Source organism: Lepidochelys kempii, chromosome 2 (assembly GCF_965140265.1).
Source record: "Lepidochelys kempii isolate rLepKem1 chromosome 2, rLepKem1.hap2, whole genome shotgun sequence".
Lineage (NCBI taxonomy): Eukaryota > Metazoa > Chordata > Testudines > Cheloniidae > Lepidochelys > Lepidochelys kempii.
The window spans coordinates 57371330-57394088 of record NC_133257.1 but is presented as its reverse complement, the minus strand read 5'-3'; the positions used below and the strand labels follow the sequence as shown (position 1 = coordinate 57394088).

General features: G+C 42.1%; 1 protein-coding gene across 21 annotated transcripts in view; it reads right to left on the bottom strand.

The window, feature by feature from the left end:
• STAU2 (staufen double-stranded RNA binding protein 2) overlaps nucleotides 1-22759 on the bottom strand; it is a 224954-nt gene that overhangs the window by 80239 nt on the left and 121956 nt on the right. For 9 of the 21 annotated variants that reach the window (XM_073330822.1, XM_073330823.1, XM_073330819.1 and 6 more), the window contains 2 exons: nucleotides 9861-9974; nucleotides 7690-7720 (listed from right to left, as the gene is read on the bottom strand). The exons of 3 other annotated variants lie outside the window; for them this stretch is intronic. In XM_073330822.1, coding sequence (XP_073186923.1) covers nucleotides 7690-7720; nucleotides 9861-9974 — 145 coding nt within the window. Of the gene's footprint in view, nucleotides 1-7689; nucleotides 7721-9860; nucleotides 9975-17328; nucleotides 17851-22759 lie in introns of those variants that run through there. 9 more of the 21 variants (XR_012157166.1, XM_073330828.1, XM_073330829.1 and 6 more) reach the window with 4 other exon arrangements.

Below are 22759 nucleotides of genomic sequence, written 5' to 3'. Positions count from 1 at the left end.
GGGGGATCGTTCCCTTCACACTAGAAATAAAGTAATAAACAGACTAATGTACAGTACTGCCAACTCTAAGAATTGTAAGTTAAATCCCCCCGAATCATGGGACTGGTTTAAAAATAATGAGATTTTAAAGAAACAATACATTGCAATGTGCTTTGGTCTGCTGCCTGAGCTGGTAGGAGGAAGCTGACCACCCCCGATATACATGAAATTATTTCACGTTCAAAATTCAAACTTACATGCACAGTATTCTCAACCCAAGTGTTCAAAAATCATGAGTGAGGCCTTAAGATGGTCTTAAAAACCATGAGATTTTATTAAAAACAATGTTGTTAGTTCTTTAAATTTGTTGTCTGGTTTCTGAGCCTTCAGGGTGCACTCAGTTCATGTTTTCCAGCTTTTCTCTGCAAACACAATACTTTTTTTTTTTTTTAAATGAAAGCTGGGATTCTCTCGTAATCAGATGATTCTTAGAGCTGGAGCATTAAGAAAAATGCCAAATATCACAAGATACACATTAAAATCATGAGCATTGGCAACACTGCATGTACCCATAATGTACACACAAAAACATGGGTATGCAGGATTCACTGCGCTCAAATAGGTTAGGGAGCTGCTGTCTTCATGAATTCACAGACTTGAATGCCAAAAGGAACCATAAGATATTCTAGTCCGACCTCTTGCATATCATAGGCCACAGAATTTCACCCAATAACCCCTGTACTGAATCCAGTAACCTGGGGTTGACTAATGCATAACTTGGGTCTTCCTGAAGCATATATCCCAGAAAGGCATCCAGTCTTGATCTGAAGACTTCAAGAGATGGAGCACCCAACATTTTCCTTGGTAGTTTGTTCCAATACTTAATCACCCTCACTGTTAGAAAATGTAACCTTTCTCTGTTAGATTAAAGAGCCCTTCTCCCTGTGAAGGTCCTTATACACGGTTACCAAGTTACCTCTCAACCTTCTTTTTCATATGCTAAACAGACTGAGCTCTTCAAGGCCGTCAAATCATTTTTCTGGCTCTTTTCTGAAACTCCTAATTTTTCAATTTCTTTCCCTCTCTATCCATCTTCCTCTTGCCTTCTTATACTCCATGGCCCACTCAGGCTTGCCCAGTCTGCTGTTCTGCACCTCTTCACCATATTTTCCCTTACAATCTCCTACCCCTCAAATTCTCCCATCTATGTCACATATTGCCCTATACCTCCAGTTTTCATTCTGCCTCCCGCATCTCTCTGCAATCCCCCCTCAGTGCCCTCTAACAATCCACATTCCTCTCTCCTCTTAGCTTCCTGTTCATTTCCAAACTATAGAGCCTAGAGACTATCACCATCCCTGAGGGCAGCCTGACCTCAGTCCCACAAGAAACTATAGGGAATTATGGTCAATTTTACGAAAGGCAGCCTCACTTCTGCTTCCAGCTTCTGTAGGGAAATAGTGACCGTCTTAACTGAAGGCAGCCTATGACATAAGTTCTATTGGAGATTTAGAAAAAAGTTTGCAAGGCTGCTGGTGAATGCTGGGAGATTGTGAGAAGCTATTAAAAAAACAAAATATATATTGGGAAACTCAAGATATTAGAGCTGACAAAGCTGAATACAGGAGAAATGCCAGGACCAAGGGATCTGGGTCATAGGCTAGGTTGGCAAGGATATTAGAGAAACAAACCCCTTTTTACTATTTGTGAACACAGAATAACATTAGCTCTTAGGAACAAATTGCAATTTTTGCCTTTGAAAAACAGAATGGAAATGAGCATAAGAATGGCCATACTGGGTCAGACCAAAGGTCCATCAAGCCCAGCATCCTGTCCTCTGACAGTGACCAATGGCAGGTGCCCCAAAGGGAAGGAACAGACAGGTTATCATAAAGTGATCCATGCCCTGTCACCCAATCCCAGCTTCTGGCAAACAGAGACTAGGGAAACCATTCCTGCCCATCCTGGCTAATGGCCATTGATGGACCTATCTTCCATGAATCTATCCAGCTCCCTTTTGAACCTTGTTATAACACTGGCCTTCACAACACCCTCTGGCAAGGAGTCCCAGAGGTTGACAGTGCGTTGTATGAAAAAATACTTTCCTGTGTTTGTTTTAAACCTGCTACCTATTAATTTCATTTGATGGCCCCTTGTTCTTGTATTATGAGGAGTAAATAACACGTCCTTATTTACTTTCTCTATACCACTCATGATTTTATAGACCTCTATCATATCCCCCCTTAGTCACGTCTTTTCCAAGTTGAAAAGTCCCATTTTATCAATCTCTCCTCATATGGAAGCCATTCTATACCCCTAATCATTTCTGTTGCCCTTTTCTGAACCTTTTCCAATTCCAATATATCTTTTTTGAGATGGGGCGACCACATCTGCATGCAATATTCAAGGTGTGGGTGTACCATGGATTTATATAGAGGCAATATGATATTTTCTGTCTTATTATCTATCCCTTTCTTGATGATTCCCAACATTCTGTTCGCTTTTTTGACTGCCACTGCACATTGAGTTGATGATTTCATAGAACTATCTAGAATGACTCCAAGATCTCTTTCTTGAGTGATTTAAAATGATTTCTTCAAAGCTGATTTTTGACCAAATGAGGTAAGCCGCAGCAGCTAGGGGTTTAGAATGCAGACCATTCTAATGCCAATCATATGATCCATCCCAACTAGTACTAATATACTTTTTTTTTCCTGTTTCACCACCATTTCAGAAATGTTTATTTGAATATGAAATTGCTCAAGTGAGTGCAGTATAATATCAACAGATTATTATTAACAACTTAGCCTTAGACCAATGAGCAAAAATCCAAAATGTATTACAATAAAACAAAACTAAATCTGGAATTATACAATAACAACAACAACATATAAATAAAGATGAAAAAGGACATAAACAATTAAACCATATATGATCACCATGACACATGCCTTTCCCTTATTTTAGTGGCTGACCATGCAAATAGGGCATCTGCTCGAATCACAGATATATCATCAGATGTCAACAAATATTCTAGTTTTTAAGAGGTCATAGAAAAAGGTATCCGGGACAAAAACACAGAAAGTCATTTTGACCTCAAGTGGCAATACAGATTACAGTGTAATAAATAACCAGTAGCGTCTTCCTCCTGCCCTCAGTCTCATGGACAGAGTCTGTTACATTTCTCAGTGCCAGTATATTGGCCTTCTAAGTAAACTCTCTGCATGGATTGAAAACAGAGAGCTGTGAAGGGCCTTCTTAGCAAGTTATTGCACAAACTATCTAAATATCTGGCAAACCGGTAAGTCTTTTTAACAAGGGGAAACCAAGGTGACATATCTATAATAGAAACAACTGCCTTATACTATTGCTTATCAATATCCTCTATTCTTGACTTGATTATGGAGTTCTCATCTTCTCATCCGATGAAGTGAGCTGTAGCTCACGAAAGCTTATGCTCAGATAAATTGGTTAGTCTCTAAGGTGCCACAAGTACTCCTTTTCTTTTTGCGAATACGGACTAACACGGCTGTTACTCTGAAACCTCTCATGTTTAAACTTCAACCTAATTATTTCTCATTGTGACACCTAGAGAATGCAAGGAATTTTGAATATATTCTAACCAACAAAATTTACACGAGAAAGTCCTGCTGAGCTCTTCCTCTAGGCAAGTGCTGTGGGTGCATACCATGGGTGTAGTTTGGGAGGAACATGGGGGGCATTGCCCCCCCCCCAAACTGCAACCCTTGGGCAGGCACAGAATTTGCCCCCACACACAGCCCGGTTGACCTGGCTGGAGCTGCCTCCATGCCCCCAAATACAGAAGTCAAACTATGCCTATGGTGCATACTGTAATTATAAAGCCAAATATTAATATTGCGATGTTGCACTTTGGGCAGAATAGAACCCATGCCTAACTCGGCTCCAAGAAAAGCAGCAGGGGTATTATTTGGGAAACTGAGGATCTTCCTAAAGTATTTCTTTTAAATTACTTTCAGTCCCATGGGATCATTCCATTGCCATATTTCTGTGCTGTACAAAATTTGAGCACATACCTTAGACACAAAACACACTAAGGGCAGGTTCAACTAACTTACCCCCACGGGTCCAGGTAAAATGCAACATAGCGTGGATTGAATTTGAGGCTTTTTCTTTCATTACCTGAAGATGTTGATCCCACACACCATTTTGTGAGAACCAGACACCTATGTAAGGGAAAGAGCTAACTTGTTCAATATATTGCTCATCAATCCTCCATTTATGTAACCACCATCTTCAGCTAAAGACATTTACTTTAGTTTTTGAATAATTTATCGAGAGGCCCTCCCACTGGCAATATGAACGAAATGCATTTAATAAACTCTTCGGGCCCACTGGTGTTTGTGATAACAAAACCACGTCATCTGCATATAATACGACAGAGTGATTCACGATTTTAGGGGGACAGAATTGATCCTTTTTTAATGCTAAAAAACATGATAGATATGAAAATTAAAACAAAAAGGGGCTACAAAGACAAGCCTGCTGAACCTCCTATGTAACTGGGATGGAATCAGTTTATTTCCCACACAGGCCTATACTTTTCTGCCCAATCCTTTAATCTCCCCAAAAGCTACCTAGTGTAAATTTTTAAAACAACATCCAATACACTAACTGGGCAGTAATTGTACACATCATTGGAAATGGAAAAGACTGATTGACTGGAAAACTGCTGATCAACTCTTAACACACTTGAAAAATCCACTCATGGTGGGTTACAACTATACTGCTGGGTAACCAACCTGCTTTCAGACATGCATAATGAAAGATGTTCCTAAGTTACAAAGGACAATGGAGACCCAGAAAGAAGACTCCAGCCTCTAAAACGATAGCTAAAGAGTTGGTAGGGATCTTTGCCCGAGTGAGGCTATCAAAGGAGATATTAACAGACCAAGGTACCCCATTTATGTCGAAGCTAATGAAGGACCTCTGTACGCTGCTCCATATACATACCCTGAGAACTTCAGTCGATCATTCGCAGACCGATGGGCTGGTAGAAAGGTTTAACTGAACCCTCAAGGCAACGATAAGGAAAGTGGTAAGTCGAGACGGGAAGGATTGGGACACCCTACTACCCTATCTTATGTTTGAATCTGGGAGGTACCTCAGGCCTCAACTGGGTTTCTCCTCTTTGAATTATTATATGGACGCCACCCCCATGGCATACTAGATATTGCAAAAGAAATGTGGGAAGAGGAACCCAACGAGGGGAGAAATATAACTGACTATGTGTTGCAGATGCGAGAACGGATAGCCCGGGTCACCCCTATTGTACGGGAACATTTGGAAAAGGCGCAGGAGGCCCAGTGAACCCATTACAATCGCCAGGAAAAAGTCTGACAATTCCAACCAGGGGATTGGGTGATGGTGTTGGTACCCACAGCAGAAAGCAAGCTTTTAGCCCAATGGCAGGAGCCCTATGAGGTGGCTGAACCCGTGGGGGAAGTAACCTACAAGGTGTGGCAGCCAGGACGCTGGAAACAAGAACAAAATTATCACATTAACCTCTTAAAGCCTTGGCACCAACGAGAGGCGTGTGTAGTGGCTCAAGAGACCCTGATCCAGGGAAATAATATGCAGGAGCAGATCAGGATACCCACTGATCTGACACCAAACCAGAAGAAGGAGGTAACTGAGATGATCAACCAATACCAGGACGTGTTTTCAACCAAACCAGGCTGGACCACCAAAGCATATCACCACATTATCACAGACCCTGGGGCAAAGGTAACTTTAAGGCCCTATCAGGTGCCAGCAGCAAAAAGGGAGGAGATCAAGGCAGAGGTAAAAAGGATGTTGGAGCTGGGAGTCATCGAAGAGTCCCACAGTCAGTGGTCAAGCCCGACTGTGTTGGTGCCCAAACCTGATGGCACCACTAGGTTTTGTAATGACTTTCGCCGGCTGAATGAGATATCCAAATTTGATGCATACCCCATACCCTGTATCAATGAGTTAGTTGACCGCCTGGACAATGCCCGATTTTTGACCACCCTTGATTTAACAAAGGGATACTGGCAGATTCCCCTTGCCAAAGATGCGAAAGAAAAGACGGCATTCTGTGCACCAGAGGGTCTGTTTCAATATACTGTTCTTCCTTTTGGACTGCATGGGGCACCTGACACCTTCCAGCATCTTATCGACAAGCTCCTACGGCCCCATACCAGTTATGCAGCAGCATACCTGTATGATGTGATTATTCACACCCCCGACTGGGAAACCCACTTAGGAAAGGTGGAAGTGGTTCTGGACACGCTAAGACAGGCTGGCCTCACAGCCAACCCAGCCAAGTGTGCTATAGGGCTAGCCGAGGCTAAATACCTTGGCTACATTGTAGGAAGGGGCATGGTCAAACCCCAACTAAACAAACTAGAGGCTATCCAAAATTGGCCCCGGCTGAATCGGAAAAAGCAAGTCCGGGCATTCCTGGGTGTGGTGGGGTATTACCGATGATTTATTCCCCATTTTGCTACCAGAGCGAGTCCCCTGACAGACCTGATAAAAGCCCGGGATCCAGACATGGTGAAGTGGACAGATGCTGCAGAGAAAGCGTTCATGGATCTACAGACAGCCCTCTGCAGTAACCCCGTGCTTATAGCCCCAGACTTCAACAAAGAATTCATTTTACAAACAGATGCATCTGAAGTAGGATTGGGAGCGGTCCTATCACAGATGGTTGGAGATGAAGAACACCCAATCGTCTACCTCAGCAGGAAACTCCTCCAGAGAGAGTAGAAGTATGCCATGGTTGAAAGAGAGCGCCTAGCTGTGAAATGGGCCATGGAAACACTACGTTATTACCTTCTGGGATGACGGTTTACCCTTGTGACCAACAATGCACTCCTCCAGTGGATGCAGCGAAATAAAGAGAAGAACGCAAGGGTGATCAGATGGTTCCTGTCCCTACAACCTTTTCAAATAACCATACAACACTGGGCTGGAAGCCACCACGGCAATGCAGATGGCTTGTCACAAGTACACTGCCTGACGTCCCAAGTTGCCCAACCCCATAGTGTTGAGCAGAGGGGGGCGATATGTGACAGGGTCGGGCCAGATGGCTACAGGAGAGTAATTGAAGGCAGATATATTAGCCCCAGGCTAAGTAGGTCCCTTTTCCCAGGCTCAGTAAGTCCCTTTTCCCAGAACAATCAGGAACCTTCTGGAGACAATTAAGACAGGCTGATTAGAACACCTGCAGCCAATCAAGAAGCTGCTAGATTCAATTAAGGAAGGCTAATCAGGGCACCTGGGTTTTAAAAAGGAGCTCATTTCAGTTTGTGGTGTGTGTGTGAGGAGCTGGGAGCAAGAGGCACTAGAAGCTGAGAGTGAGAACGCGGACTGTTGGAGGACTGAGGTGTACAAGCATTATCAGACACCAGGACGAAGGTCCTGTGGTGAGGAAAGAAGGTGTTGGGAGGAGGCCATGGGAAAGTAGCCCAGGGAGTTGTAGCTGTCCCACAGCTGTTCCAGGAGGCACTCTAGACAGCTGCATTCCACAGGACCCTGGGCTGGAACCCGGAGTAGAGGGCGGGCCCGGGTTCCCCCCCAAACCTCCCAACTCCTGGTTAGACACAGGAGTCGTCGACCTGGACTGTGGATTCAGAAAAATGGCCAAGCTGAGGGCTGCCGTGAAGCTCCAAGGTGAGCAAATCCGCCAATAAGCGCAAGACCCACCAAGGTAGAGCAGGAACTTTGTCACGCAATCCTATCAGGTCAGAGAGGAATGAGAGAGGAAAGAGATTTTTAGTCAGACTGTTTAAAACTCTAATGTTGTTCATTTTATGTTAAATTACTTAACTCAAGCTTCTGATAAAAAAATTGGGAGAAAAGTTTTATTTGCTAATGAGTCATTCTCCTCTGCCACTTCAAATGGCAGCTAGGAATGCTTCTTTTCCAGTTTTCTAGTTCCCCCAAACAACCACAGGGCAGGCCATCCCCACTCTGGGGCACCACATAGGGAGGAGTTCCCTCAACACCTGGAGGAACATAGAGAGAGAGAAAACCAGGCTCTCCATAGATCTAGTGGGCCATCCCGCCTCTGGGATAACAGCCTTTTCCTGCTGCTAACTAGTGTAGGTAGTCCTGTAGTTCAAGTGCAGGTACTCAAGTGTACTGCAGATTCAGGGTTCAAGCCTTGCTGATGTTGCATAATAGCAGATCATTCTTACAGCTGTACATAATATTTCCTTTTAAAAACACTTAGGAAATTACATTTAAAAAAAAACTATGGTAAAAGAACATTATTTAAGTTGCAAAGTCAAGCAAGGTTAAGGAAAGCCAAATTTATGGTTGCCCATGCAACCTTAATTCTACTCCTTTTTGCATATGCATTACGACATAATCTTTAATTATATGACCACATATTATTGTTTTTCACAGGACCTCTGTCTAATTCAATGTGCAGAATGGACACAGAGGCGGAGCAAATTAAGGTTGAATAAGCAACATTAAATCTGGCAATTCCTAACTTTTGAGTGCTTGACTTTTCAACCTAAGTAACACTGTTTCATCATAGCTTTTTAAAAAAATTTAATTGTTTAGATAACTTTTAAGATGATTTCTATTTAGAAGGTGATTTTCTGTTTACAAGCCATGCTGTCACCTAAATAAATGCCAAGCCAAGGTTGAAATGACTGGTAGCCCATAATGCAGTTGTTACCAAATTGACAGGGACCACCTCAAATCCTTACAGGGTACTGATAGGTCTAAATATTGTATTTGAGACATAACTAGGTTAAAAAGTGGTTTTTACTGAAAGATAAGCTGAGAGAGTTTGGAACAGTATAAACAACTTGCTGGATGAAATGAGAGGTTGAGAGGAATGTGTTTGTTGAATCACTAACATATTTACCGTAGTTGACCATTGCAGTAAAATACCACATAGTTGTGAGTCACTACTTTATGAACAGGAAGAATCCTCAAGCTATCACATAAATAACTAAAAGGATTCGTTTATGTTAACAGATAGCTCCCTACAAATTTCCATTTAATTCTTTTAACGTAAAACATGGCTAAGAGTGTCTGAATCTTTTCCCAAACATAACTAATTCTGATCATTGCCAAGAAGATGTCCCCTTCTTCTCCCTGAAAGAATCTTACATTTAGGCTGACAAAGTGTATGACGTATTTAGTACAATTTAAAGATGACCTGCAAAAGCAAATAAAAATTGCTTATGCCCTTTTTTGTTTTCTTCTTATATACCCAGGGTCTGAAAAGTGCGGTATTTGGTTTACAGTTTTATTCAACTTGTTTTTTGCAATAGAAATACCTGAATTATCAAAGTCTTGTCATCTTCCATGTTTTTATAGAGGACTGTATTGGAGGACTATAGAACTAGAACGGAAGTCTCCTCAGATCTCATCTGAACTGGCAAGGGAGAAGGAATGATTAACAAAGAAAAAATTTGTCCCAGGTGTCTGCCAGAAGCTTGAGTTAAATAAAAATGAACAAACAAATTTGAGTTTTTCTCAATTGCAAAGCTGCCAGTCTCTTGTCACTTACGATGCTATCATTCCTCTATTTCTCCAGTCATCCATAAAATCAGGGTAGATAAGACCTGGTGTTACTAACATAAAAAAACAACTTAGCAGACCCCTTACACACCAGTTTAAACCCAAAACAGTCAGGTTTTCTTTATACATCTTGAAGAAGCAAAAGAGGGCACAAATGTAATTTCTTCTCCTTTGTGGGTCACTTTAAGGGTTTTATTGTGGCAATATAGGCAAACAGTGGTGGCAAGAACATGCCATAAATAAAGCAGTATTTGTGCAAATGTGAGATTTAGTAATACTAACATCTTAGTTGGCCTTATTAAATAGATATGTGTGGGGTGAGGGTATTATACCTGGTCATGGCTGGCTTCAATGGAGCTTCCGATACCATGGAAAGTCATCTGCACAGGAGACAGTGTCAAACAGGTCATACACTCTTTGCCATTTTGTCTATCACTGTAGTGTACCTATAACAGAATAACATACGTAATCTGCTAAACACCAGATTGCATAAGGGAGTCATGCTAAAATAATCTGTCCCTTTCCAACAAATCTGTAAAGGAATTCAAAAGATTTACACTGAATCCAGTTTTAATATAAAACAAGGAATGTGCAAAATATTCTGTGTATCCACATGCTCAACTGGGGACAAATTTCAGTTGTTAAATCAGTTTGTTGGTCCCTCTTTAGGCACGATGTGCTGCAGAGTTTAGGAACCTTGAGGCTCAATTAAGGGTGTTGTTACAGACCTAAGAAACTAGTTCCAAGTTTCAGTTTTGAATCTACATGTTATTTTTAATAACCTTTCATAGATCAGTTAAAAAACTTTAGTGTAAATTACTCTGGTCTCCACAGACTTGCACTGACTAGAGCTCGTTGGGAATTTTTCTATGAAACTTTTTTTATCTGAAAATGCCAGTTTATCACAAAAGAAACCTTTTTGCAACAAAAGGGTCAGTTTCAACAAATTTCTTGACAGAATGTTGAATAAAACCTTTTGAAATTGCTGAAATATTTCATTTTGACATTTTCTAAATGAAAATTCTGGTTTTCCAGTTCAAAAAGACTTTTAGTTTAGAACCTTAATCCAGTTATAGTAAAAACATTTTTAAATGGTCAAAAATGAAACATTTCAAAATTATTGAAACAAATTTGACCTGAAGTGAATTTTTCAAAACAATTGGCCAGAAGTTAATCTCTCCCTCCCCCGAACACACACATTTTTGATGCACAAAACTTCTGAAGATTTCAACTTCTCATTCCCATTTGGGATGGGAAAATTTATTTTGAAATCTCAAAAATTTTCAGAGGATGGAAAAACCATTTTCCATCCAGCTCGGGCACTGACATTACTTTTAAATTTTTCACTGCAATGTGATCTCTATTGAAATGCACTGATTGTTTGACATTGCAATATGGTTATCATAGATATTAATTTGATATCAATTTTTCTTTGTAATCAAATCAAAATGACTCATAACATGGGGAAGGAAGTCACATTATTTTTAGAGTTGTCTAGCTTATTAATCTCGATTGGTATCAAAAAGCACACACTAATCAGATTCTTGAATGGCATATACAGGAAGATACTGGTCCTACTGGATTTTCCCCTTTGCCTTCTGGTCACCTTAAAACGTCTACAGAAAGAGAACCGCCTTCTATCTTGAGGCAAAATGAAGTCAAGCATCTCCAATGTTCTATTAGTAGGAACAGGATATGCCATTCATGCTGAACTGATGAAACATTACAATCTGCTTTGTAGCTCCTGGTTTCTTGACATGCAGATAAAGCACTTTGTTCTACAAGAGGGGTGGAATTTAGTTTATGGTGGTAATTTACATTGGTTACCTGACCCCTGTCAGAAATGGAAAGGGAGATTAGCCCTACTGGAGACAGACATTTTAGGCTAGTACCTATTTACAGCTGTACGGCTATTGGGGAAAGGTTATGTGATAAAGCCTCAACTTTACATTTAGGCTAGAAATTTGATTATTATTATTTCTGTGGACAACTAGAAGCCATATTAAATGATACCAAATGTCTGTGGAACTGATTGAGAGATATATAACACTGGATTGTGCACTGGGTAATTGTACGCCTTGTGCCTAATTCTTCTCTCTTACTGGATAAACTGGGAGTAGTTGAATTGAGGAGTTACACCAGTGCAAAACTGGTTTAAGTGAGAGAATAATCATGCCATCAGCATGTTGCAGAGTTAACCTTATTGATCATGCTGACTGTTGCATATGTGTGGCCAAATGGGCTCCATGAGATCTATAATGTGGATTTTCCTTGTGCTATGCATAAAAATACTGATTTCACTCAACCTCTTGTTACAACTTTCTGGATCATCCCTCTCCCCCCAGCCCCCGCATCCACCTCCACAACATGTGCCTACTAAATTGCTTATGGCTGTCTGCCAGAAAAGCCATACTACTTACTGAGAAACCACAAGAGGCCTCTTCACATATACAATGGCTCAACTCTGATTGATTGAAAGAGTTATGAAGGTATGAAATTGGGATTACAAACATTAACTGAAGTTCTCTAAATATCAGGACTACTGTTATTACAAGAATGTATCAGGAATCCATAGCCATGGTATCTAGTTGCAAATCCAAATACTGCTGAATATATGGTGTAGAATGGGCCTGAGAAGCCTCACAGGATGACTCTGCACCTCCAGCATGCTACAGAGCAGGCACCAGGATTTGGCCGCAAATAAGCCAAAACTGATATTAACCAATAAGTGCTACTGTAATCACACACACACACAGCGGAACAGATACATATCCTACAGTGCGCAGGGAGTTCTGGAGCAAGGAATTTTTTTTAATGAGAGTATATGAACAAATTCGTTGATCATAGAAATAACTGTGCAAATGTAACTAGCTACTAGAACAAGAAATGTGATAAACTCAGCATTTTAATTATCTCCCTTTCTGAGCTAAGCACTGCTGAATGAGCTTCGTGATGCACGCTGGCCTAGTCCAAATGGGTCGGCCATTATTTAGAAGTTTCTCAGCCACTCACAGTCTTCAAAACATCTCTTGCCAACACAAGACATGCTCAGTTTAACCAGATTCAACATTTTCTTCATCAATCTTCCATTTCCCTGAGCTAGGAACTGATGGTGCTGGGGAGTGGGAAGGAAACAGAACATAGTCGTTTAGCCAGATTTCTCTGGCCTGTCATACAGTCTGCAAAATGCATTCTTTGTCAGAGAGAGATCTATGTGGCAGTTGGAAAACAACTGTATTATTGGCTTTGTTGGGCTGAAGTGGCTCACCTGCATAACATATGGGAATACGAGCACTTCATTGACAGAATGCAGATGGAGGAAGGTAGCCGACTATAGATGACTACAGGGATATCAGGGAATGAAGGAAGGAAGAACTGGCTGCTCTGTGGGGCAGAGAGTGGCTGCTGACCACCCCGGGCAGCAGACACTGCTCCATCCTCACCCAGGCCCATCTAAGCCAAGAACTGGTATGCAATACTGGCAGCTCGAAGAGAGGACCAGATCCCAATGGCCAATGAGGGGGAACCACCTGTCTCCAAGCCTGGAAAGCTCAAAGCTACCACCCCCAAGAGGGAGAGACAAAGGGTGGTAGTGGTCAGGGACTCCTTTCTGAGGGGGATGGAAGAGTCCAACTGCCAACCTGATCTGGCATCCCAGGATGTGTGTTGCCTGCCCAAAGCCCACATGCAAGACATTATGGAAAGGTTGCTGAGGATTATCCATCTGCTAATCCATGTGGACTCTAATGATACTGCGAGGTAGGACCCTGGGCAGATCATCAGGACACGCACATCCTGGAAAGGAATGCATAACTGCACAGATGACACTGGCAGGAGGCTTGGACTTCTTTGACCATGGGATGCTGCTCTGGGAAGGAAGACCGCTGGAGTTCACCTGAGCAACAAGGAAGAGTACCTTCACGAACCAACTTGCCAACCTAATGACCAGGGCTTTAAACTAGGTTCACAGGGGACAGGTGACAAAAGCCCACAGGTAAATAAAAAAAAGTGACCTTGACACAGGGCTGGGAGTTTGTGGGAGTGTGAGAACGGAAAATTACAATAGGTTCATAGGAGCAACAAGAGGGAATACAATGGAGTAATCTGCTCAACATCTTAGATGCTTATAAACAAATATGGGAGATAAACAGGAAAAACTGAATGTCTTAGTATACAATCTAAATTATGACTTAATTGGCATAACAGAGAATCTGTGGGATAAATCTCATGACAGGAATATTGGTATAAAGGGGAATAGCTTATTCAGGAAGGACAGGCAGGGAAAAAAGGGAGGAGGTGTTGCATTGGACATCAATGTATATAGTTGTTCTGCAGTCCAGAAGGAAGTGAGAAGCACAGCAGCTGAAAGTCTGTGGGTGAAGATAAAAGAGGGAGGGAAAGGGGTAACGTTGTGGTTGCGGTCTACTGTAGGCCACCAAATCCGGAGGGTGAGGTGGACGGGGCATTTCTAGAACAAAGAACAGAAATATCCAAACCACAAGACCTGGTAGTAATGGGGGACATTAGTTGAAGGCTGACCAGGTATTCTTAGCAGCAGCCTCAGAATGTGAGATTGGGGAGTGGCAGTTGGAGGCTGGCCAAGTGCTCTGAGAGTGTTTACATTGTAATTACTAAGATTAATAACTACAATAATACTTTGCATTTGAAGTTCCTAAGTGCCTATAACTCAAGGGTCCCAAAGTGCTTTACTAATGTTCATCTTTACCATACTTGTCAGGCAGGCAAGTACTATTTGTGCAGAGAGGTTAAGTGACTGGCCCATATTCATTCAAGGAATGAGTGGCAGGCTTCAGTTCCCTTTTTTAATACACTGACCATGTTCATTCTCCTTATATTTAGGAAGTAAAAATAAAAAGATTATGAACAGCAAATACTGTCCTGGTTCATTGCTTCGTTTTAAGGTTTAGTGTTTGAAATAAAGAGAAGCTCAAAAATGAGCTCAGGCCACTTTCAGGAGTAAGCAGCTACAAAATTCAATTTAGTAAAATTTGAAGTATTTTGTCTAGGTTTTTTGTTTTATAAATAACAGCAGCCTCTGTAAGGAGAAGTATCATGAGTCTGGTAAAGGAGTGTCTGTGATAACATAATGATGCTAATGGTTGTAAGTTTCTGAGCAAAAATTCCAGAATCCTGAGCAGATTTGGGCGAATGTGTGTGTTTCTCTGCAAGTAACCTGCTACTGAATACACTAGTAAACATCCAAGACACCAGATTCAAATCATGGGCTATATCCTGGCTGCCTCCTTCTCACAAGCACACATCAGGGGTGTAGTCACATATTCATGCTTGTATGCTCTTTGTTGTGACAGTGGCAAGTATGCACCACCCTGCACAGATTATTCCAGTGAGGAGCACAATCTATAGGCTTTGACTGTGTGTGCTGTGTGCAGGGCCATGCTGGCCAGAATATGGATGCATATTAATATTGCTTTTGTAGCATTTGTGTGTGTCAACTCTGAATCCACGTAATAACTGGGCCAAAATTTGGCCCTTGTTTTTACTACTCTGTTACTAGAAAAGAGTTAAATATTTTGAAACACATAACATCCCATCAAAGTAGAACATACAATTAATGTTCACTATGTTACAATGGAATGCAAGATGATATAGCCACATTTTTTCACTTTGCAGACTAGTTTAATAATGGAAAATCCGAGTGAGGCTGTATAAAAATACATCAGAATTTACAGAGTTGTTATAGGATTACTACTAATGTAGCACTACTGTTAAATTTAGCCTTCTGTTACTTTGTATAGTGATATAAAAACACGTCCCTTGATTCTTGAATCTAGTTTTACTGTTATGCCATTCACCAGTTACACATACAGTAGTGACAGTAATTGTCAAACAACATTGCAGGATTTACCTCACACCTTTCAACAACTCAGTTTACAACAAAGGGCCAAAATGCAATTACGGAGATACTACACCTACTAACCATGGCCCTGATTCTGCACAAAGATGTATGTGCTTAACTTCAAGCTCATGAGTAAGGGTATGCCTACACTACAAAATTAGGTCGATTTTATAGAAGTTGATTTTTAGAAATCGATTTTATACAGTCAATTGTGTATGTCCCCACTAAGCGCATTAAGTCAGTGGAGTGCGCCTTCACTACTGTTGCTAGCATCGACTCATGGAGTGGTGCACTTTGGGAAGCTATCCCACAGTTCCCACAGTCTCCGCTGTCCATTGGAATTCTGGGTTAAGCTCCCAATGCCTGATAGCGCAAAAACATTGTCGCGGGTGGTTTTAGGTCATCAGTCTCCCCTCCCTCCATGAAAGCAACTGCAGACAATCATTTCATGCCTTTTTTCCTGGGTTACCTGTGCAGATGCCATAAAACAGCAACATGGAGCCCGCTCAGCTCACCACTGCTGTTGCAAGCATTGTAAAAACCTCACGCATTATACTGCAGTATGTGTAGAACCTGGCTAAGAGACGGCAACACGAGGACGACTGTGAAGAGGACATGGACACAGACATCCTTGATAGCAGGGATGTGGCAACTGGGACATCATGGTGGCAGTGGGGCTGGTTGATACAGTGGAATGCCGATTCTGGGCCTGGCAAATAAGCACAGACTGGTGGGACCACATAGTCTTGCATATATGGGATGATTCCCAGTGGCTGCGAAACTTTTGCATGCGTCAGGCCACTTTCCTGGAACTCTGTGAGTTGCTTTCCCCCACCCTGAAGTGCAGGAATACCAAGATGAGAGCTGCCCTGACAGTTGAGAAGCGAGTGGCGACAGCCTTGTGGAAGCTTGCAGTGCCTGACTGCTACTGGTCAGTTGGGAAATCAATCTGGAGTGGGCAAATCTACTGTGGGGACTGCTATGATTCAAGTAGCCAATGCAATCACTGACGTTCTGCTATCAAGGTAGTGACTCTGGGAAATGTACAGGTCATAGTGGACGGCTTTGCTGCAGTGGGTTTCCCTAACTGTGGTGGGACGACAGATGGAACGCATATCCCTATCTTGGCACTGGACCACCTTGCCAACCAGTACATAAACCGCAAGGGGTACTTCTAAATGGTGCTGCAAGCACTGGTGGATCACAAGTGACGTTTCACCGACATCAACGTGGAATGGCCGGGAAAGGTGCATGATGCTTGCATTTTTAGGAACTCAGGGCTGTTCGAGCAGCTGCAAGAAGGAACTTACTTCCCAGACCAGAAAATTACTGTTGGGGGATGTTGAAATGCCAATGGTTATCCTTGGAGACGCAGCCTATTCCTTGCTCCCATGGCTCATGAAGCTGTACACAGGTAGCCTAGGCAGTAGTAAGGAGGAGTTCAACTATAGGCTGAGCAAGTGCAGAATGGTGGTAGAATGTGCCTTTGGACGTTTAAAAGTTCGCTGGCGCTGTTTGCTGACTAGGTTAGAGTTCAGCCCAACCAATATTCTCATTGTTATTACTGCTTGCTGTGTGCTTCATAATATCTGAGAGAGTAAGGGGGAGACATTTATGACGGGGTGGGAGGTTGGGGCAAATCGCCTGGCTGCCATTTTGAACAGCCAGACACCAGGGCGATTAGAAGAGCACAGGTAGGCGTGCTGCGCATCAGAGAGGCTTTGAAAACCAGTTTCATGATTGGCCAGGCTACGGTGTGACAGTTGTGTGTGTTTCTCCTTGATGCAAACCCGCCCCCTTTGTTGATTTTAAATCCCCATCCTCCCCCCTTCGATCACAACTGGCAAAGGAAATAAAGTCACTATTGTTTTGAAACCATGCATTCTTTCTTTATTAATTAAAAAAAGGGAGATAACTGATAAGGTAGCCCGGGTGGGGTGGGGGAGGAGGGGAGGAGGAAAGAACAAGGGTACATTGCTTATTGTAGCCACACTACAAATCAAAACTGTTTGAATGACAGCCTTCTGTCGCTTGGGCCATCCTCTGGAGTGGAGTGGCTGGGTGCCTGGAGCCTCCTCCCACGGGTTCTTGGGCATCTGGGTGAGGAGGATATGGAACTTGGGGAGGAGGGCAGGCGGTTGTACAGTGGATGCAGTGGTGGTCTGTGCTCTTGTTGGCTTTCCTGCAGCTCCACCAGATGTTTGAGTATGTCCGTTTGCTCCCCCATTAGCTTCAGCATTGCATCCTGCCTCTTCTCATCACGCTCAGTTAATGCTTTCCTGGACTCTGCCACTGAATGCCTCCATGCATTCAGCTGTGCCCTATCTGTGCAGGAGGACTGCATGAGCTCAGAAAACATGTCATCGCAAGTGCATTTTTTTCACCTTCTAATCTGCGATAACCTCAGGGACGGAGATGATGGGGGAACATAGAAACATTTGCACCTGCAGGGGGATAAAAAGGGAGAGTAAAATTTAAGATGATTTTCTGAGAATAAAAGGGAGGCTCTTTCACAGTGAATCAAGCAATTCACAGCAGACAGCACATATGCTTTCGGTACAAGATTGCATTTTGCCTTTTATATTGAGCGCCTGCCGGTATGGTGACACATCACACACGGCTGGGCAACAGAATTCGGTTTCCAAGCAGACATGGTAAGCCAAAGGGTACATGGGTTTGGCCTCTAACGTCTTCATAACATGTGGGAATGTTTCCAACCTGCAGCACCCTCCTTTCCCATAGCAAGCAATGCCGGTTGGGTTTGCCATTTAAAAGGAGGGGCTGCAGTTTTCGGGTGGATGTGCAGCACACACCTCCCCCCACCCCTCCACTTGGCTATTTGAGATGATCCCTTTTAGCCCAGCGTGAACGGGGTCCTTTTACTGTTCCCTTACAAAAATTCCCCCATTTCAACCAGGTGACCATGAATAATATCACTCTCCTGAGGCTAACACAGAAAGATAAAGACCAAACGTTGTTTGAATATGACCAAAACCTAGGGCCATTTGCTGCCATGCTTTGTGCTGTAATGATTTCAGACTACTTGCTACTGGCCTACCGTGGAGGACAAAATAAGGCAGCCCTCCCCAGAAACCTTCTGCAAAGCCTTTCAGAGTACCTCCAGGAGAGCTTCATGGAGATGTCCCTGGAGGATTCCCGCTCCATCCCCAGACACGTTAACAGACTTTTCCAGTAGCTCTACTGGCCACGAATGCATCCCAAGTCTTCAAGGCAAATCAAACATTTAACACTATTGCTTTTAAACCCTGTACTGTAGTTACAAATGTGCACTTACCAGAGGTGCCTTCTCTGCCTTCAGAGTCGGGGATCCCGCCTTGGGAGGGTATTGGCTCCAGGGTGATGAAAAGGTCCTGGCTGCCGGGGAGAATGGATTCACCGCTTGCCTGCTGAGCATTCTCCTCCTGCTCCTCTTCCTCATCCACAAAATCCTCCTCCATGTTGCATGAGACTCCCCCCTTGCAGGTGTCCACGGACAGTGGTGGGGTAGTGGTAGGGTCCCCCCCAAGAATGCCATGGAGCTGATCAGAGAAGCAGCATGTATGGGGCTCTGACCCAGAGCAACTGTTTGCCTGCTTTGTCTTTTGGTAGGCTTACATGAGCTCCTTGACTTTCACGCGGCACTGCTGTGTGTCCCTGTTGTAGCCACTCTCTCTACTGTGCTCTGTGCAATTTTGGCATATATATTAGCATTTCTTCTTTTTGATTGGAGTTCTGCCTGCACAGATCCTTCTCCCCATACAGCAATCAAATCCAGTGTCTCCCATTTGCTCCATGCTGGAGCTCGTTTACAACTCTTGGGGGACTGCATGGTCACCTGTGCTGCTGAGCTCGCCATGCTGACCAAACAGGAAATGAAGTTCAAAATTTCCCGGGGCTTTTCCTGTGTATCTGGCTAGAGCATCGGAGTTGGAAGTGCTGTCCAGAGCGGTCACATTGGAGCACTCTGGGATAGCTCCTGGAGGCCAATACCATCTAATTGCGTCTGCCCCAAATTCGACCCAGCAAGGATGATTTTAGCGCAACTCCCCTTGCCGGGGAGGAGTACAGAAGTCCATGTTAAGAGCCCTTTAGGTCAACGGAACGAGGTTGCTTGTGTAGACGCATTCATTTTAAAATTGACCTAACGCAGCCAATTTCGACATAACCCTGTAGTGTAGATCAGGGCCAAGTCTCATTGCCTTCATTGGACTATTCATGGGCTTAAAGTTAAGTATGTTTGTTTGCAAGAACAGGGCCTGTGTTGTTATTACGTCACAATTATTCAGAGGAAGATTCCATGCACTAAACTACTGTTTGAAAATCAGGTAGCTTTATGATAACCAGACACTGAATGGAGCAAAAAAAAAGTCAGCTACGCAAAGAGACTTTCACACACTACAGCTTAGCTATTCAGTTTGAAGCACAAATTGTCTGGCCAAACACTCTCTTTCTTGAACATTTATTAGTTTAAAAAATAATATGAACTACAAAAAAAAAAAAGGCATGTGTGACACTGGAGTTCATGTTTCAAACCAAAAAAGTCTGATTCAAAGTATCAGCAGGAGTCTCAGAATGCTAGACAGAAATAAACTGGGTAATAAAATGCCATTATGTTCAGCAATGCACAAATCTTTAGGATTGACAGGCCACCAGGGCCATTCTGTTAGAACAAAAGATGGTGTTTCTTTAAAATCTGCCCCTTGAATTCAAAGTGCCAAATTCTGCTCTCAACTACTGTAAATTTACATCATTGTAACTCTGATGATTTCAGACAGGTTACTCCAGATTTCTGTTGGAGAACAGAGAGAATGGTAAAGAATTTTGATTCTATGACAACATCTTTTCCTTCCATTTAACTTTTTGTTGAATCATTTATTTCTGCCACATTTCTCCTTACTATTTGATGTGTGTTAACTGTGTACTCTTGGTAATTGGATTTGCTATTTTAAACAGTAAGAGACCGTTTAAAAAAAAAATGGTGCTCATATTTTGGTCCACTTCTGTTCCAATGACAAATAGTGTTCAGAAGCTACACAATAATAAATTAAAAACTCTGGTTTACATATATACACTGATGAATTCAAATCATCTGTGACCCAAACTCAGACTCGGGAGTTTCTAGCATGTATTAGTCTAGCAAATAAGGTGTGAATCTTTTAATTCTCCTTAACACCCCCTTTCCTCCCCCCCCACCTTTTGTCCCAATGTTAGAATTAGCCACATCTGATAGGGAATGGCACATGAAATATCAAGTTAAAACATTGCTTACTGGTCTTAGTATCTACCTTACAATTTGACAGAGAGCAGAGTGGAGGGGGCATTCAGTGTAAACAAAATAAGGAGGGTAAAAAGGCCCAAAACATGAAAAACAATTACAAAATGATGGAGTATAAATACAAAAAGCAAGACCCAGATGAAAATATTTTTCTCAGTCCCAGACGAAAAAATAAGATATAAAAATAAAACGAAAAAAGTCACAAAAAAGCATTGAATCAAACTGTTTCCTGCAACGCTGGAGTTCCTTGATGTAGTGGGATTACTAAATATAGTATTTTACTAATCTCAGCAGGGAGCTGGCTAACTGCATGCCTGTCAGATGTTTCTAATGGTCACCCCCTGTGGAACAAATCTAAGGAGAGCATGAAAAACACCCACATTTAAAAAAGACCCCTTGCTAGATCATTAAGGAAAGATAAAGGCCTGTACATTCATATGTGATATATAACACAATCATTGTGTCAAGAAAACATATGTTTGATTAGTATGCTTCAGGTTCATTAATCGCTGTGTCCACTTCACAGCAGTGGGCAAAGTTTCCATTGTAGCTACTGCATGGAAGAGTAAAGATACTCGGTAGCTAAAAGACTGACAGTTCAGCACTAAATCTTGGGATATCCATAACATGCTCCCTTCTTGTAGAGCCCACATACCAGCTGTACTATAGGCTTAAATGTTTATTAAAACACGCAGTACTAGGTTTCTGACTAAGAAATAAACACTTGCTGCACCATAAATAGATAGCTTAACCATCAGAGTAAGGAAGCTGTCATAGGTTACCAGAACGGGTTTTTATATTGCAGGTTATAGTGCAGTGGACACTTAAGTTGCTGTATATAAAAACTTTTGTACATAGTGACCTGCAACGAGTAAAGACGGAAAAAACTTATTAGATCAGGACATAGTTCCCACAAAGAGGACACATCAGATATTTATTAAACTAATTCTGCACTTGATCTTAGTCAAAAAGGCTTGTGCCTCATTTATTTATATACCCTCCAAATGTAAGTCTCTTGTTCTCAGTGATGGCTGTGATTTTAAAAGCTCATGCATACATCCACTGTGCTCAGTCAAGTGAGAAAGGCCTAGCCATTGACCTTCCCTGTCTCGTCATTGTAGTCACTGTGATGCTCAGTTCCATCTGAGAGGAAAGCAGGGCTACAGCCAATGTTGTTGCATGGATCACAATGCAGCAAGATGTGTACAGTAACTTAATGTATCTTCCCTCTATTACTAGAGGATATTTGCTGGGAATTAAGGTGTCAGAATGGCATGCCTAAGTTCACATGTAAAACAAGCAATGACGTTTTCAATAGATGCCATTTGTGACTGCAAAGACAACTCTGTGCCTGAACAAGAGAGCCAGCCTTCATTTCCTACAAATCCAGTCACTGAGGGATATATTTATCTGTGAACATTAAGAAAATACTTTTATTGTACAAAGTTAAAACTTTTAAATATATCACCCACTAAACACTGAATAATTGTTTGTTTTTTTTCCAGGTTGATTGGTTGTATACAACCAATCAACCTGGAAAAAAAACAAACACATGAATTATTCAGACATGAAACACTGTAAAACACTATAGAGCAATGTAAGTCATACCTGACACGGTTCTAACACAAATGTCTTAGCTGCCTCTGATTCACTAACACAATTATTCAGAAAACAACTAATACATTCTTGGAGAGAAAAACCTAAATTCAATTTATATTTCAAACAGTCAAAGTAAATAAGAAAATGCTGCCAAATTTGTATAAAAAAAATCCCTGTGATCGTCTGTTTTCTTCATACGTACTGGGGAAAATGAGGAGTTTGTGTCTTGCTAATGAAGTATACAGGGAAAGGGTTTGCTTTAGAAAGTTTGTGGAGGAGCAAGTGACTGATGTAACTGTTTCTAATAACTGAGGAATTAAGGCAGGTTTGGAGAAAGAAACTTATTCATATTTTAAATAACATTTTGGCTTCAGCATCAACGGATATATGCTTTCACCTGCTCCTAATTTTCTTCTTGGTTATGAAGACTGTTTAAGTGAAGATGGAAACAGAACACTTATAAGCTGTCTGTGTAGTGC